Source organism: Dermacentor variabilis, chromosome 10 (assembly GCF_050947875.1).
Source record: "Dermacentor variabilis isolate Ectoservices chromosome 10, ASM5094787v1, whole genome shotgun sequence".
Taxonomy (NCBI): domain Eukaryota; kingdom Metazoa; phylum Arthropoda; class Arachnida; order Ixodida; family Ixodidae; genus Dermacentor; species Dermacentor variabilis.
This window is the reverse complement of record NC_134577.1, coordinates 9,184,534-9,203,255: the sequence shown is the minus strand read 5'-3', so window position 1 is coordinate 9,203,255 and position 18,722 is coordinate 9,184,534. Positions and strand designations below refer to the sequence as shown.

Here is an 18,722-nt window from a genome sequence, read left to right as displayed (position 1 = left end):
ATCGCACTTGTGTGATAAGCATCGACTATTCGGCTGGGAGCCATGCCTGCAAGGAGAAGGGCAAATGGTGTTCGATTTGAAATTTGTCTTTCCGTGATGTGTAGTGATCTAATAGTTTACAGTCCATGGTGCGTAGCAATCTAATACTTAACAGACACGACTGTTAGCATGCATTGTATGCACAGTGCTTGTCATCTCAAAATGGCCAAGCCTGGTGACGGGCCCTTTAAGGAATGGTTAATGGTCTCATGTACAAGGCACGCATGGTGGGTGAAGCGAGGGCTCGAATCACCATAGCAACATTAGAAACAACTCTGAATAGCTGCCAGTGTGCTTATTAGGCATCTAGGTACTCGTACTGTGACTCGAGATGGTGTGTGCATGCCTGTATAATTAAGGAATGCATAGTATATCTTGTGACAGTGGCCTCTTTCTATTCTTCGTAAGTTTCACTGCAATAAATTGCACATTCTTTGCTGGATGTGCAATCTGACCAATGTGCAATCTGAATCTGACCAGTCAAGTTTAAATTATCCTGTAAAGGCCAATTTTGAAATTGAAACAATGAAGGTTTGGTCCCATAGAAATTTATTGGTGCCAGCAGGGACCTTTGGTCGAAATCAAATTAACAACAACAACAACAAAAAAAGAATTGGCTGGAGAGGAATTAAATGGAAGTCTAAACGAGGTTTGACCGTATAACGTAGGTATTGTCCTAATGGAAGCTACTTTATCATAGCGTGGTTCAATTGTATTGATTTGAGAGTGCAGAGTAGCACATATTTATATATTTATTTAATTTATTTAATACATGCTGTGGACTCGAGGTTCATGCAGGGAGAGCAAAATAAATGAAAAAGAACAATGCACAAAACATGTGAACGCAAAATAAAGTTCCAAAATTCAAATTGAATTCTCGCCTACTTGTCTAGTGAAGTGATTGACCTAAGCAATTCTAGTATTAAAAAATAAATAAATTATGGGGTTCTACGTGCCAAAACCACTTTCTGATTATGAGGCACGCCGTAGTGGAGGACTCCGGAAATTTCGACCACCTGGGGTTCTTTAACGTGCACCTAAATCTAAGCACACAGGTGTTTTTGCATTTCGCCTCCATCGAAATGCGGCCACCGTGGCCGGGATTCGATCCCGCAACCTCGTGCTCAGCATCCCGACACCATAGCCACTGAGCAACCACGGCAGGTCTCAATTCTAGTATGGAATAGTATCAAGAAAGGAGGGTGTGTATTTAATGTGTTGCAATGTCTTGCAGTTATGATGCAAAGGGCATTACAGGGTTAACAAGATGTTTTCCTACTTTTCCTGTGTTTCGTCAGATGATCTTGAAAAAGTTACCTTGCAGCAATCTTTGGGTGCCTCTTGGGAATCGTGGCCATGTTGATGTCTGACTGGAACCAGCTGTGGGTGGGTGGCTTCTTCCAAGGCTACAATGTCATAACATGGATAGTCATCTTACTACAGGTAAGCTTTTCATTAATGCTCACCGGGACCCAGCCTGCACGAAGTGTTATTGACTTCATTTATTATTTTGTCCTTGTCAATGACAAAGTAATTCAATTTGTCATGGCTGCATACCTAATTTACTCGTCTTAAAACTTTTTGTGTGCAAACAAACAGGGACGAAGAATAGGGGCAACACAAGGATGAGCGCTTTCTAACAACTGGTTTTATTTTTGAAGAACCACCTGCTTAAATACCCACAGAACAAAAAGGTTTAAGATGAATCTGTTCCAACTAGGCCAACTCGCAGTTATGCTTTAATTTACTCGAATCTAGTCCGGCCCCAATTCTAAGCTGACTCCCGAAAATCTGAAGCCAAGGGAAAAAAAAACTTACCTAGAATGTACGCCGAACAAAAAAGTGAGGACAGCATTTACAAAATGAAAACAACATTTATTGAATGTGAACATGCTGAGCTCATTCTGCGTTGCTATCTTCCTTATTGTTGTAATCACCACGTTGTGGCCAGTGCATGCAAAGAGCATCTCCCACTGCCCCCTCCAACGATGGCAATTTTTCTTATCGATGCCGAAGTCCTGCCTGGCTTGAACGTTCAACAATGCCTCTGTGGCTAGCACAACTTTTTGTTTTAAAGCGGCAGCATAGTGGCATTGACTGTTTGGTGCCATTACAATAATGCCATGCCGCATGCTGATGCTGCAATTCTAGGCACTATACGGATATGACAGAGTTCAAAATGGCGATATTGCTCGTGTACATGGTGCTAGCTATGCACCATATTATTACGATATCATCCAGCGATGGGGGGGGGGGGGGGCTCAAGATGAAGCGACAACGACGAAGAAGTTGGATGAAGCGACAACGACGAAGAAGTTGGTCGGTGCCCTTGGCACGAGCGAGTGTCAGCCTGGCTGCCTGGCTCCAGTGTAAATAGCGTGTAAATAGCATCTTTCGTCTGTGTCTTTCCACACATAATATTTCTGGTGGAGGTCAGCGATCCCCGTCCTCACCACGGAACTCCGAAGTGGTCGGCACACCGAGCTTGTCACCATGCCTCCCGGTGACGAGCTCACCTCTGCAACGGCTTTGGCTTGTCCGACTGCTCCAATCATCACGGTTGCCTCACATCGTGGCCCAGGTGTGTTCTCTGGCCTGGAGGGACAGGATGTCGACGACTGGATCAAGCTCTATGAACCCGCCAGTGCTAATAACAGGTAGGACCCAACGATTATGCTCGCCAATGTCATCTTTTGTCTCAGCGGCACCCCTAGCGTGTGGCACCAAACGCATGATGACGAAATAACCAGTTGGGACAGTTTCGAAGAAAAGCTACGGGAACTGTTCGGCGACCCCATTGGGCGCAAGGCTGCCGCGAGAAAGGCTCTTGCGTCTCGTGTTCAGTCATCTACAGAGCCATACGTTTCCTACATCCTCGACGTCTTGGCTCTATGCCGTAAAGCTGACGATAATATGTCCGAAGCAGATAAAGTGGCCCATGTGCTAAAAGGCATCGTCGACGACGCTTTCAATTTGCTTGTTTTCGGCAACGTCTCGACTATCGACGCCATTATAAAAGAATGCCGTCGCCTTGAATAGGCTAAGAGCCGCTGTATCTCACACCACATTGCGCGGCTACCCAACACTGCTGCTACATCGACACGTGAGGGTCGACCGCGTCAGACCACCACCTGTGACGACGTCACCCGTATTGTTCGCCGCGAACTCGAAGCCGCCTGTTCGCCCGCCTTCTCCACGACGCCTCCCGATCCGCCAGCAACCACCATTGCGATGATTCAGGCCATCGTCAGACAGGAATTTGAAAACATGGGTCTGAACACCGTGTGTTCCACGTCTCGACCCAGCGTTCCCCAGTTATCTAGCGGCCCTCCTCGTCCCTGGCAGTCCTTTTCTCCCCCATCTCGCCGCAACACGTCCGAATGGCGTACCCCTGATGACAGGCCGATCTGCTTCCACTGCTGTCGCATCGGCCACGTCGCCCGTCACTGCCGCAATCGATGGCCACCACCTCCTCGGACTTACGCCGCCACTTATTCCCGCACCTTTGGACCTTCTGTACCCTATGCCACCCATCATGAACCCACTACCGCTGAAGCCCCTGCTCCGAACCTTCGCTACAGCTGCTCGCCCTCACCTCGACGCCACCAGTCTCATCCGCCTCAACCCCGCCGCTTCTCTTTGCCGCCTATCGCCTCCCGGACCCAGCCGGAAAACTAGGCACTGCAGCTTCTGGAGGTGAAGCTGCGTTGTCGACCCTGCCCTCAAATTCTCTGCTCACGTTACCTACTAACCGAAACCTTCTTGATGTTGACGTTGATGGCTATCCTCTCACGGCACTCATCAAAACAGGAGCACATCTTTCTATTATGAGTGCTGCCTTCTGACGACAATTGAACAAGCTCCTCACTCCAGCGTCGGCACGCGTCGTCCGCGTTGCGGATGGCGGTGCTGTGCCTATTATCAGCATGTGTACGGCACGTGCCAGCATCGCCAGCCGCCACACTCCTGTCCTCTTCACCGTAATTGCTCATTGCCCCCACAGCCTTATTCTCGGCCTCGATTTTCTCTCCGCCCATTCTGCTCTTATTGACTGCTCTTCCAGTACCCTTCGCCTTGAGTTGCCGATGCTCGCAGAACCTTCTGACGCACCCCACTGCTGCTTACGTTCCACCGGCTTTCTTCGCCTGCCGCCAAAGTCCATAGCCTACATTGAACTGTTGTCTTTCCCACCAGTTCCTGATGACGAGTACCTCGTCACTCCTCTGCCCGACATCCCAATACAGTATGACATCACCGTGCCTCACAGTATACTTACTATTACTGCAAACCACACTCGCGTGCCTGTCTGTAACTTTGGATTGGCAAAGCAAATTCTACCGCAAGGTATTTGCCTTGCCACCATTGATTGTCTCGGCGACCAATACGTGGTAGCGTTATCGACTGATGGTTCTCGCGATCTTAGCATGCCCCTCGCGCCAGCCTCGGGCGTCGATCCCAACATAAAGAAAATGGTTGCGACGGACCTGTCCTCTACGCAGGCTGAAGACCTTTGCGAATTATTGTCGTCCCTACCGCGATATTTTCAACTTCGACGATTGCCCTTTAGGCCAGACGCTCACAGTCAAGCATCGTATTCTTACCGGCGATGCTGCGCCTATTCACCGACGACCGTATCGAGTTTCTTTGTCGGAACGCCGAGTAATTCAAGATGAAGTGAACAAAATGCTCGATAAAAACTTCATTGAGCCTTCATCGAGTCCCTGGGCGTCACCTGTGGTGTTGGTTAAGAAGAAGGATGGCACGTGGCGCTTCTGTGTCGACTACCGTTATCTGAACAGCATTACAAAGAAGCACGTCTACCCACTCCCACGTATAGACGACGCCCTTGACTGCCTGCACGGTTCCAGCTATTTCTCGTCTATTGATCTTCGTTCGGGATATTGGCAGATTGCTGTTGATGATATGGACAGAGAAAAAACGGCGTTCATCACACCTGATGGCCTATACAAATTTAAAGTAATGCCGTTTGGATTATGCAACGCCCCTGCCACCTTTGAGCGTATGATGGACTCCTTGCTCCAAGGTTTCAAGTGGTCCACATGCCTCGACGACTTCATCGTCTTCTCGCCAACGTTCGACACTCACCTTGAGCAACTCACAACTATACTTGATGTATTTTGAAAGGCGAAGCTGTAACTTAACTCGTCCAAATGTCGTTTTGGCCATTGAGAAATTACTCTTCTGGGCCATCTTGTTGATGCTTCCGGAGTACAGCCTGATCTCGACAAAACTCGCGCTGTCCGAGAGCTTCCGGTTCCGAAAACAGACGCAGACGTTCGAAGTTTTGTAGGGCTGTGCTTGTACTTTTGTGGTATTGTTCCAGATTTTGCGACAATTGCTAGGCCCCTAACTAATCTTTTGAAGAAAGGCGTACAATTCTCGCGGGGTGCTGCAGAAGCCGCCGCCTTCTCTCGTCTCGTCACTCTTCTAACCTCACCACCCATTCTCGCCCACTTCGACCCTGATGCCCCTACAGAATTACGTACAGATGCCAGCGGTCATGGCGTAGGTGCTGTCTTAGCCCAGCGTCAATGTGGCAAGGATTGCGTTAGTGCTTCTGCGAGCCGCCTCCTAGCACCATCGGAGCGCAACTATTCCATTACGGAACGCAAATGCCTTGCTGTTGTCTGGGTGGTCGCGAAGTTCCGTCCTTACCTTTACGGTCGCACTTTTTCCGTAGTCACTGACCATCATGCTCTCTGCTGGCTCTCATCCTACAGGCCGGCTTGGTCGATGGGCTTTGAGGCTACAGGAATTTTCATATTCCGTGGTGTACAAGTCTGGCCGCCTGCACCAAGACGCTGACAGTTTGTCGCGTTACCCTGTTGACGACTCTGACTCCTACAATATTGCCAGTGCTTCTTGCGTATTCTCTGTATCCCAGCTGCTTCATTTCGCTGACGAGCAACGCCGTGACGCCTACATCCGAGCACTCATCGACCATTTTGAAACCTCTCCGGCCGATGCCGCCTTATGCCTCTTCGTCCTCCGCGACGGTACTCTGTACTGTCGTAACCTTCATCCGGACGGCTCTGAGTTCCTGCTTGTAATACCTAAACACCTCCGCTCCACCGTTATAGGAGAGCTTCACGACGCACCAACGGCAGGACACCTCAGTGTATCTCGAACCTATGACCGTGTACGTCACCGTTTTTACTCGCCGGGACTTGCCCGTTCTGTACGATGTTACGTCGCCGCTTGTGAACTTTGCCAACGACGCAAGAAGCCTTCCCAGCTCCCCGCTGGTTACCTGCAGCCGCTCGACATCCCCGCCGAGCCCTTCCATCGTGTCAGCTTGGACCTTCTCGGCCTATTTTCGGAATCTGGAAACATCAGGAAACAAGTAGGTTGCAGTCGCGGCGGACTTCGCGACCCGCTACGCCGTAACCCAGGCTCTTCTGACCAGTTGCGCAACTGATGTTGCGGGATTCCTCCTACATGATATCATTTTGATGCATGGTGCTCCGCGTCAATTGCTTACAGACCGTCGCCGCACCTTTTTGGCCAAAGTCATTGATGACATCATGCGTGCCTGCTCAATACAGCATAAATTTACCACCTCCTACCACCCCCAAACGAACGGCTTCACTGAGCGTTTGAACCGCACCCTTACAGACATGCTATCCAAAAACGTTTCAGACGACCACCGTGACTGGGACCTGGCTCTACCTTACATTACCTTTGCATACAACTCTTCCCGTCTCGAAACTGCTGGCTTTTCCCCGTTTTACCTCTTGTATGGCCGCGAACCGACGCTACCACTGGACACTGTGCTTCCGTCCGCCACAGCTTCAACTAGCGATTATGCCCGTGATGCAATCGCCCATGCTGACCATGCTCGCCAACTTGCGCGCGCTCGTCTACAAATGTCTCAAGACAAGCAGAAACAACGCTACGACCTCCGTCACCGTGATGTCCATTTTGTGCCCGGCGCCCTCGTGTTGCTTTGGTCACCATCGCGTAAAGTTGGCCTTTGTCAAAAACTGCTTTCCTGTTACACAGGCCCATATCGCGTGATACGCAAAGTGACCGATGTCACTTATGAAATCGTTCTAGCCACGCCCACTACGTCCTCCGCTGTGACAACTAGTGACATTATCCACGTTGCCCGACTCAAGCCCTACAACTCTCCATGCACCTTGGATATTTAGCAGCACCGTGACGGTGCTTTTGCCGCCGGGGGGTAATATTACGATATCATCGAGCGATGCTCAAGAGACGAGCCGAAGCGACAACGACGAAGAAGTTGGTCGGTGCCCTTGGCACGAGCGAGTGTCAGCCTGGCTGCCTGGCTCCAGTGTAAATAGCGTGTAAATAGCATCTTTCGTCTTGTGTATTTCCACACGTAACAATATTTATCAATTTCAATTTGTAACTGGCACATTTTTTAATATCCTTGAATCTAAGCCAACCCTACAGTTTGGTAAATGATTATTTGAAGAAAAAGAAAAGCTATTGGCCTAGATTCGAATATGTACAATAGGGACTTAATTTTAGCTGCACCACCAAAGTCAAATGAAAACTGACCAAAAAAAAGTACTTTGAGATTTTGTTTTCACTCGGAGAAAAATATGCATCGCTTGGGCTTATCTTGTCTTGAAACAATAATCGTTATCTATCTTGCAGGCACTTCCTTCCTTTAATGCTGCACTCTTGCTATTTTAAGGTCACCGATAGGCATGCATTCTTCAGCAAGATTTACTTCTCCTTCGAGGAAACTATCAGACGTGCATCATTAAAGAAAGGAAATGCATAGATGGCTGTATTATTGTTTGGGCACAAGATAAGCCTGATTCGGCCTAACATTTTTGTAGATGCATTAGCGCAAGCTCTTGGTCCTGTTCGTGCATGATGAACTTGAAAAAGAGGGTACCAGCGAAGCATAAAGGACATGCACACAAGAAAGAGGCATTAGACACAATTGATGCGCATGCGTCGGAGGTTATGTGGGGCTATGTGAATTCCAATAAAGTACATTTGAAAGTTCAGCATCCCTCCGTGTCTAACACCTTTTGCTTGTGTGTGCGTCCTTCGTGTTTTTGCTAGTACCCCTTTCTTCAAGTTCATTTTTGTAGAGTGTTGTGAATGCCACAACCTTACTCTATGAAAGTGTCTCCCAAACCAATGTTGGCCAGAATGCATAGGATTTACCGTATGTATTTGAGTGTGAGGCAAGGCTTTTTTCTCCACAGAATCGTGAGCCTTGATGTCAACCCCTGCCTTTTATGCGAGGCTCATAGAGTCAGTTACTGTTTTAATATGGCAACAGGCAGCGCCACATTCCCAGTGATTCAGATTTTAAAGACAGTGCAAATTGTACCAGTTAGCTTGGCAGGTGAATCTGTGACGCATTTTTGTGTGTATAACCAGCACCAGGAATTCGACAATATTTACAGTAAGGTGGAGTGAGGGTTATATGCCAATTTCATGTTAAGGTGTGGCTTTATGGCAGGGCAAATTTCTTGTTATAGTGTGGCTTTTTGGGCAATCCCTGCCAAGTATGAACAATCTGTTAGATACTTTATATCGTCTCATATTGGTGTGCATACTTAAGTTCTTTTTCTTGGGTGCCTTAAGTTCTTAAGGCATACTTAAGTTCTTTTTCTGGTACTCATGCCTTATATTCGTGACTGCCTTATATAATCAAATAAATACAGTTGTTCTTTTTCTGCAGGTCTAATTTCAAATTGAAAACATTCAGTTTATCGCTACCACTGAATTTATATGAACTCTGCAATTTGAAATAAATGTCATATTCAAACATTGCTGTTGTTTTACAACACTGTCACCTCATGCTGTGCTAAAATACACCCATAAAGGGTTAATTTTTCTTTCATTTCTAAGTAAAATATACCTCTCTAAACTCTCAAGCAAAGCTCCAGCCTCCATGCTGTCTCTCACTGCTGTCAAAAAAAAAATCGTAAGCTTCTCTCAAACCTGTGTGCGTTTTGACGTGGGGTTGTACCTTTATTGCTTACCTTACATTTTTGGTGAGTTGCAGGATATCAGAGCTTGAAGTCCACTGCAGCCACTTAGGAGGGTGAAAGGGCCACATTCTTGTGACTGGAGTAGCAATTGAGCTTGTCTTTGTCAAGCTGTAGACATAGTCAAACAGTTGGAGTGCACTACACTTTCCAATGTTGCCCATCTTAAACTACATGGACCTATATAGGAGGGTCACATAGTAACTATTTACTTCTGCTGAGAAACAGACAAATAAAATTGTGTTTTTATTCATAGGATAGCCACAACCCAAATTCGCATGAAATCTTGAAAAGAAGGAAAGGATCTTTACAGGGAACGAATTGAATCAGAGGCTGGAGGGATTCACCTGGCGCTGTGCTTGTGTGCTAATCTTGATGGTTAGGTTGATAGGTAGAGAAAATATTAGAAGGCGATTCAACGTCTAGTTGAAGTCGATGAAAGACTGTTTTTCTAGAGAGTGGGGTTGAGAATGGGGTGTATGAACTGTATGACTTGTTCCAAAAGCTGCTCTGGAATGACAATGTTTGATCGATGTCAACCAGAGGTTGAATCTCCTTCCAAACTTTTGTCATCACTTATCATACTCATCATCCTCAGACCATCGCAACTATAACCATCATCATCATAGTCAGTCATCGTCATTATCACATTCATCACATACCCAGTAACTCAAAGGGCACTAACCAGTGGCATATACTTATGGTATCTTTGGCTGTTCATTATTGGGCGCTCTAGAGCACTGTGACATGTGGCTCTGTATTCGCCTGGTTGAAACGGAGCGCTCAAAACGTATTCGTCTGGTTCCATTCGTGCGATTGAATCTGGTCAAGAGTGCTCGGAGCCACTCTGACTCTCATCGAAGCGACTGCAAGATCTTGTCAAGCTCTGATCATGTGACGTCTATCGCTTTTGTTTGTTGAGTAGTAAAAGTGGAAGTCACCAGTTTTCCCTGTTCTGCAGTCATGTAATTGCGGAAGTTGCCCATGGATCCATTTTTGTTGCTCTAGGCGTTTTTGGCTGAGGCCTCTAGCTCAGGCAGGGAGCGACTCAAGATCTGGCTGCTCCGAGGCAGAGCCTGGGATCGACCAGCCGAAGATACCATTAGTAACCCTAGGGGCACGTAACCCTTGGTGCGTACCTAGTGGCCTCAGTGGCACTTATATACTTATACTGCTCTATCTTTGTGATTGGCCCATAATAGAGCTTAGAAACAGGTTAGAAATAGACATACCCGATGCAGAAAGGTGGCACTAACTTGCAATGGAAGGCATTGTCTTCAAAAACTTTTGTGCTGATGCTGCTTTGAGAAATATATAGAGTTCACAACAATGGCATCACTTTATCACACTGAGAAGTGGTTTTCTATGTGTTTTGAGGCTTTCTTACACTGAGAGCCCTTTTTAAACTTTATCCCACTGCTCACTATATTAGATTAATCTTTTACTTGAATAGACGTTTGGTGGATTGGTTGTCTCGCTGGCTGTGCGCTACGCCGACAGCATTCTCAAGGGTTTTGCAACGTCCATCTCCATTGTGCTGTCCACATTCTGCTCCTACTACTTGCTGGGTGACCTGCTGCCCACTCGGTAAGCTTCATTTTTCTAGTTCTGCACAGTCAGCTTAAAGGCACATTAGAGGGAAAAGTAATTTGAGCCGTATTAGTAAATGACCCTTCTACAATACCAAAAAAGAAACTCCTATCATGAGATGAGGCTTAATAAGGCAATAAATTGTAACAAAAGACAGCATCATTGAGATTTTCCCTGGCTATTGCATATGTACAAAAATGTAAACAAGGTCCATGAATGACAAAGTTTCATTAAAAGATTTGTCCTCAGCTTGTTCATTTCATGGCCTTCAAATTCTTCATATCAGCATCGTGTACTGCTTTGCTGGTTTCAAATTGATATAGTTGTAAAATTTGTGTGATATTTTCTTTAGTTATTAAATAGACAGAAAACATGGAAGTGTTGATATCAGTTATTTCAGGCACAATTTTTAAAACATATGAGTATATTCTTTTCTGAAAAAAATACATTTTACTTGTCTTGACAGTGCGTAGCGTTCAAGAATTCATTTGCAGCATCTTTGGCAATGGCAATGCAGTTATTATTCATGTATTTTATCCCTCTATAGATTCTATAAGGAGAATGCCGAGCTGCAATGTGAGCCCCCTGCCCGAACAAAATTTCTGGCTACGTCACTACTCGGCATGTCTTTGCAGTCGGTACTTCCATGCTGATAGAGCAAACGCAAAAATCGGAAAGACGGACGGTGCGCTGACCAGTGCCAAAGGCAGCATTGCCTAAGCACACGTACTGCAGCACATAGAGGAAGCTACGGTAGCTAGACTCAAAGCATGTACGAGGCAGCCATTTTGAAATGCCGGTAGCGATATGGTAAGGCAGGTTCAAGGTCGTACTCGATTCTAACACGCAGGCAATTTTTGGACCCGTTTTATTGGGAAAGAAGTGTGCGTTAGATTCGAGTAAATATGGTACATTATTTTGTCGCTGGCATCCTTGGATGCATCATGCCTGCCGTACAAAGGCCTGAACAGACGGCTTTTCGTCCAAATGGTTTCCGAGTAAATTTTTCGGAAGACATTCTCATTCACTGTGACCCAGAAGGAAGCGTAACTTTTGTGCTTCACTTTGAACTCGCTGCTATCAACAACTTTTTCCAGCCTAGCACAGATTTCTTTGCAAGTTGTCAAAGGGGCTAAGTGCAACATGAAAAAAACAAACATTTTCCCGGCTCAGAAACCAGCATGCTTGAAGTACTTGCCCCCAGTGACGGCTTCACCCTAGTCTTGGCCTGGAACTAAATTGTTTGTAGGCCTGGATGCACATTTGCTTCCCGCAATGGCTCATCTACAGGAGCTGGTGCTGGTTTGACGCTGGGCTGTTGTTCCCATACCGACGCGAAGTCGGTGGAGAAGACTGGTTGACTTGCGACATGACAGGGACATCGGTGAGGGTGCCAAAGGAGGCCACTCATTTCCGTCACCTTGCTGCTGTGTGCATTTGCCTAACAGCTCTATGTTGTGGGCCATGTGCAAGTGAAGGCTGTCATTGTCCTTCTTCGGATCAATAACCACACCTGTAAGGGGAGCAGTTCTGTTGCATTGGGCCTGCATGACAACAGGAAGTTGGCAGCAGGTTCTATCACAGACGACGATGCCCTGGTCCAGCAAGGCTTTTGCAGCTGGTGGTTGGGGCCCTGTACTGTTTGACCCATTGCATATACAGTCAAACCTCGATAAACTGTAGTGCATACTAAATGATAGTGCTGCTTAACCGAAATCGCATGAGATCGTCTACTTACCTGTCAAAAATGTAACTCATAGAGAGTGCGATGAAAAGGCAAAACCATGCAGTATTGATTCACTTTGCACGACAAAAGTCTTATTTTCGTTTGATGCCGCGGTGACTTAGCAGCGACGACAGTGGCCTCAAACTTACTGAAGCTGCGAGCCAGCCTTTCAGCTGGCCCCCTCTTCTCGGCAAACACTCGCATGGCAGATCCCTCATTGGCATTGCATATTCTCCGTGCACGGGCGCGGTAGCGCTGCAGAAGTCGTGGGGTGCCTTTTTCATTGCAGGGTGCTGTTCTCGTCGCGACGATTGTATTCATGGGGCTGACGTAACGCGCAGCTTCAGCAACTGTCGGACTTGAAACGTCGGTGCTGTCGCTTTCTGTGTCGTCCTCATCACTGTCGTTAGGCGACACTTTGCCAACAGAGGCAACGGTGGTGAAAAGTCGATTCTCGTAGCCGACATCTTTTCACGGTCGCTGCAGCGCTCCTGAGCAACTTCTTCGTATTCCAAATGCCACATACCGTAATCAACGGTTGATTGCTCTCGCGTGCCAGTGCCAATTTTTTCGTGCCCGTTCGATAGCACAAACGATGTCCAGTTCTCCTTCTATGCTGAGCACCCGGTGTTTTTTTATCCAAGCTTTGCCACAAAGCTTTTTCCTTCCTCCATGTTCTGCACGATGCAAGTCCTTGCTTGCATGACGCTGAAATGATGTTGATGTGGCTTCACGCACAAAGGCACAGGGCTCTTGGAGGCCGTTGTTCTGATCTCTGAGGTTTGTTCCTCTGACAGGCCACCTTATGGGACTACGCACCAGTGTGATTGCGCTCTGAAAAGTGGAAACACTACATGTTAACCGATATGTATGCAATAAGATGCTATGGTTTATACGAATACAAAACGCATTATTTTCAGTAGCCACTGTATCAGGGATTTGACTTTACTACTTTTAAAACGAAGCTACTGTTTAAGCAGGTATGGTTTAATGAGGCTTTACTGCAGTACACTAGGAGCACCTATGAGTGCTCGATCTTGTGAACATGTATAGCTCGTACTCATCGTCAATGAAGTTCGAGCATTTGCAGTGGAACCAATGGCCACGTGCACCACAGCAATGGATAAATTGCTGTCAACCAAAGAAAGGCAGCGAGCATGAATTGCACTTGTCCTTTCATCCTGTTATTGCATGTCAGCAGAATAAATGGCCGCACATGTGCAAAGTTGGCATAATTAGGGGGTGCGGCAAGAATGTGTTCACGCTCATTCAGTGCTCGGCGCTGAATCTGAATATTGATACCGGGTTAACAAAGTTGTGTGTTGCAGTATTAATGCTGCTTGCAACGTCTTGCGATGTTTTCACAAACTTGTTAAAAACGTTTGTCTTATGTGTGTGCTCTTGATGGAGAAAAAAAAAACTGCTTGTCATCGGTTCTGTTACTGCTGACACTTTACACCAGCAGCTATGTACAGAAGTTAGCCAATGTAATAGCTCTGTCCGCTCTTGTCAAGCACTGCACCACAAAATCGTGCCATCATTACTGCTGCTTGCATCTACGTCTTTAGTAACCTATGTATTGCCTATGTATATGGACAAGTTAAATCTCTTTTTTGGCACCCTTGTACTAGTAATTTTTACTGAGTCACAATTTTCACATTTTTTTCCTCCTAAACAGAAATTTTTTCTTCGGTGCTGGGATCGTCATCACTGCTACGTCACTCTATGGCGTACCACTCTTCAAATAGTATGACTTGCCTACTTGGTATGGTAGTCTGGTTTCAGACGTTGTGCAGGAAGAGCCCTTTTGCTCACCTGTGAATGGCGGCACGGCTTTGTTTCAGGGCGAAATTATGGAAGGACATTTGCTGCCTTGTCCATCATCAACTCACTAGGGTGGAATGTAGTATTTATTATGTGAAAATGTTGCTGCTTTTCTGCAGTCAAAAGAAGGTGTGATGCCCAACCATTTGTGAATAGACTTTTAATGTTTTTTCTTCTTTTAGGTACGTGTATGTCATGCAGTGTGTAAATAGTTTGGAATACGAGCTTGGCACAAGTTCTTTTACAAACCTCTCGTGTTGTACAATCCTGATAGTGCTGACTATGAATATGGCTGAAAAAAATGTAAAGTGACCTAGTTGGTCTTGGTCGTGAATGATGGGTTGTTTTGAATGCAAATTAGACTAACACCAGAAATAAAGAGTGATATAACACAGGTGATACTACCGAGTTTACTTTGCTGCCATCAAACTTGTGTGCACAAATGTGGACATATGCGACAGAAAGAAAGAACCGAAATAAAATACACTCAAAAGCAAAGGAAGCAAAGGCCATAATCTTGGCACTTTCAAGAAAACCAAGTTCTTTTGCATGCAGTTTAACAGAAGGCTTGCTGATACAGACAGCTTTTGTATTCAAAGTGGAATGCCACTTCTTGCCACAATTTGGCTATTACGTTTCGTCAGTATGTTGTGAAATGTACACATTCACCTACTCCTGCAGATTTCATTGACTAATTATGTGTGGTTCTTGTTGCTTTGGTGTATGTGTGTTAAGGCAGCAATAAAGAAACTGTTGGTGCAAAAAAAGAAGTAATGGGACACGTTTGGCACTAATGTTAATGCGAAGTGTGTCCTCTCACTTCTTTTGTCCTTATCCGCAATCCGCTATGTTTACTGTTCATAATAGATCACCAGCAAGCTCAAAGTGCCGTTTTAGTGGTAGCATTACTTGTGTTCTCCTAACTTTTTTTGTGTGTGCAGAGTTCATTAGATCTGCACTCAATGCTTGTTATTCAGAATGATGGTAAAAATTCTGCTTAAATGTAGGCAATTTGTTGTGTGAAAGTGATTTATGAGTTGCTGAGCTGTACCCAAATAGTCCTAGTCTCTTCACTGCATGTTATATTGCAACCCTTGCGTCAGTGCAGTTTTTTTTAATTTGTGAATGACATGAAAAAATTGCCACCTTTAGATATTAATAGTTCGCCTACGGCGTTTGTTTGTCCGAGGGCTGTGCACGTGATCTCCAACCTGTGATGTTGTAAATAGTGATCCTGTAGTAGAAACTAAGATGCTTCGTCATGTGCTCTGTACTGTCACCTTGCCAAGTAGGGCTCCAGACTCTTGCTTGTGTAGGAGAGATGCACCTTCATGTTGGTGTTCTTCAAAGTTTGAGTTGTACAATGCTGCGACTGGTCCAAAGAAAATAAATTTCTTTTTCAGGATTTACTTTCCAAATGTCTTTGGTTGTTTATTGCCGAATTCTGCCAGTCAGCCTTTAGAGGATTTCTGTTTTTCTCTTTTGTTTTTTTTTCTGCTGAACTTGCTCCATGGCAGAGTTATATCATTGGGATGTAGATTCGATTGGAAATTGTAGAATGTATTGCATCAAATCTGCTTGATGTGTGCTTAACTTTGCCCCTTCTAGGAAGTATAAGCATGCAGTATTGTGTGGTTACAATTTTTGATTACATTTAGCTGTATTACCTTATTTACTCCTTTAAGATCCACATTTGTGTGAGACCTGCAGCCCCTGCTTCCGATGCAAGAAATATAGGGGAAGAAAAGGTTTTGCGAAAGTTGCCTGCCATAATGCATGCATCTACACAACAACTCTCTTTGAGTGTGTGCTGATGACATAGCAAGCTCCGATGATGGCGGGAATGACATCGTAAGTAGGAGTGATGAGAGTGATGTGGAATGGAATCAGTGGTGCTGAATCTTGAATAAGCCTCTTTGTTGTGTGTAGCGAGTCATCCACAGTTTTAGCAAGTAGTCATACGCCCAATTTGTGTAAGAGCCGCATCCTTGGAAGATTTCGAAAGAATGTTCGAGTCTTGCATGAGTAAATATGGTAGCATTTCAGGCATTACAGGCAATGCAAGTTTATGACATTGAAATTGCACCGATACCTTCTTGGGTATTAAAATATGTTATGGGGATGTTGGGGGTATAACACTGTATTTAAAATGTATATACAAGCAGAGTCAATGGGGTTACAATGGCTGACTAGTAACTACACGCAACAGCCAGCGCCTCGCGATCTTCTTCCTCTCTCTCTTCTTTCATCCTTCCGTAATAGGACCCCCGAGTGGTGAAGTGCCGTCTCCGCGCATGGTAGGCAAAGAACTGCGAGCAAAGTATGGCTTCAGCCGCGAAATGTGCACGACGTCAACAGGCGGCGGACTTGAGGATGGATGAAACTGTAACGGCACGATCTCGTAATTGACGTCGTTAACTTGATGTGGTACTTCATAAGGCCATGTGTAGCGAGAGAGAAACTTCTGGGAGAAGCCGACCCGACGACATGGTGACCAGAGCAGCACCCAAGCACCTGGGGTGAACTGAACATCGCGATGGCACCGGTCGTAACGCTCTTTCTGCAGGTGCTGCGATGCTAATAAGCGAGATCGGGCGACTTGACACACCATGTGAGCGTGATCGATGACTTCACAAGCGTACTCAGTGGCAAAAACGTGGGGCACAGAAGGTAGAATGGTGTTAAAGGCAACGTGGGGTCGCGACCATACAAAGGATAAAAGGGTGAATATCCTGCGGTGTCATGTCGGGACGAGTTATACGCGAATGTCACGTAGGCCAGCGTGGCGTCCCAGTCGTGGTGATTGTTGGAAACGTACATCGACAGCATCTCTGAGTGTTCGGTTGAGACGTTCCGTAAGACCATTCGTTTGTGGGTGGTAAGCGGTGGACAGCTTGTGCTCAGTGGCACAAGAGCGGAGGAGGTCGTCCACAACTCGAGACAAGAACGAGTGACCGCGGCCTGTAACTGTCGTGGTGCACCGTGCTGGAGAATGACGTCGTGAAGGAGCAAATTGGCGACGTCAGTTGCGCAATTAGTCGGCAACACTTTTGTTACGTAGCGTGTCGCGTAATCAGTAGCGACAGCGATCCACTTATTCCCTCTAGTCTTCGTCGGAAAAGGGCCAAGCAGGTCAAGGCCTACGCGAAAGAATGGTTCATAGGGAACTTCAACTGGATGGAGTCGGGCGACAGGTGGCAGGGGAGGTTTCTTCCGGCGCTGACACATTTCGCAAGTTGCGACATAACGCACAGAGCGGTAGAGACCCGGCCAGAAGAACCGATATGTCCTTTTGCCGAAATTAATTTAACTTGAAATTGAAGACTTGAGTCGAAAATTATCATTGCAAGCTATCGGAGCACTCGTCAATATCAGTTGGTGCGTCTGCATCACGCATAAGTCTAGTTATTTTCTGCGAGCCTGTGGTCCGTATAATTTTGATCACGGGTGTACGTAAATCTTAATATTTTTGCAAGGATTTTAATCTCTCCACATGAATACACAGCGTACCGGCGATGGGAACCGGCAGATATTCGACGTCAGTTTGCGACAGCAATGCAAGGCTTCACGAATCTGCGTTCCGCAGCGCGGTTTCCGAGCTTGAGCGTACGAACGGTCCGACGAATATGTCGATAAAGGAGCACAATAGCACGATCGTGCTGCTCGCGAAGACAGAGAGATGAGACCGCAGATACGCCGGGCTACTCAGCTCGGTGGCCTTGGCAATGGCCGAGCGTGCGCAGTCCCACCGAGACGCGACAGAACGCTATCGAGAGCTGCCTGCGGAAGCCACGGCTGCGTGCGAGGTGAGCCGAACTGCAATTTTTCTTGCAAAGAGGTTTAAAATAACAATTTTAATGAGAAGTAGGCGAGAGGCTACTGTTTTAAAACGTACATAGGCTGGATAGAAAAAGGAACGCGTTAAATGTTGCTGGGGGATCCCAAAGAAGGCTTCGTTTTGTGCGTTTCTTGCCGAATTGTAGCGCAAAATATGGTCTTGCCTTGTAAGCTTGATGTATATATGTCTCTAGCTAAAGCGCGCTGTCCTCAGCGCACTAGTTTCGGTCAGACGCTCTGAACCGCAGCACGGGGAATATTCTGAGTGGCTTCGTTGCCTCTCAAACACTTCAACGCGCGTGCAAGCCTCTCTGCTGAAGCAGTGGCAAAACTATTGGTCGACATTTAGCGAAGGCAGATATTTTCTATGCGTCTCCGTAATCGGGACCACACCAGCAGCTCTCGTGACGCCTCATACCGGTCATTCTATGCTTAGTTTGTGGGTACCATGATTAGCCGCTACTATTACTACGCATCAAATCAGTTAGTCCGCTACAAGCATACCATCCCAAATGGTGTAGCACTGAGGAACTCGCAAAAGTGTTATAAACGTCCCTTGGGCATACCGATCTTCGACTGAACAAATATGTTCAAGCGACAGGTCAGGGCCTGATATACAATGCACAGTTTTGATCAATGCCAGCTTTGAATCATCCTAAGCTTGTTACCCAACAAAGAACAGTGGCAGAGCATCTTAACTG

General features: G+C 46.3%; 1 protein-coding gene across 3 annotated transcripts in view; it reads left to right on the top strand.

The window, feature by feature from the left end:
* LOC142559813 (UDP-N-acetylglucosamine transporter-like) overlaps positions 1–15,594 on the top strand; it is a 33,148-nt gene extending 17,554 nt beyond the window's left edge. For 2 of the 3 annotated variants that reach the window (XM_075671478.1, XM_075671479.1), the window contains exons 6-8: positions 1,364–1,482; positions 10,498–10,631; positions 14,039–15,594. In XM_075671478.1, the coding sequence (XP_075527593.1) occupies positions 1,364–1,482; positions 10,498–10,631; positions 14,039–14,108 (323 nt within the window). In that variant the 3' untranslated portion in view covers positions 14,109–15,594. The remainder of the gene's footprint in view (positions 1–1,363; positions 1,483–10,497; positions 10,632–14,038) is intronic. The other variant, XM_075671480.1, reaches the window with a different exon arrangement.
* The last annotated feature ends 3,128 nt before the right edge of the window (positions 15,595–18,722 follow it).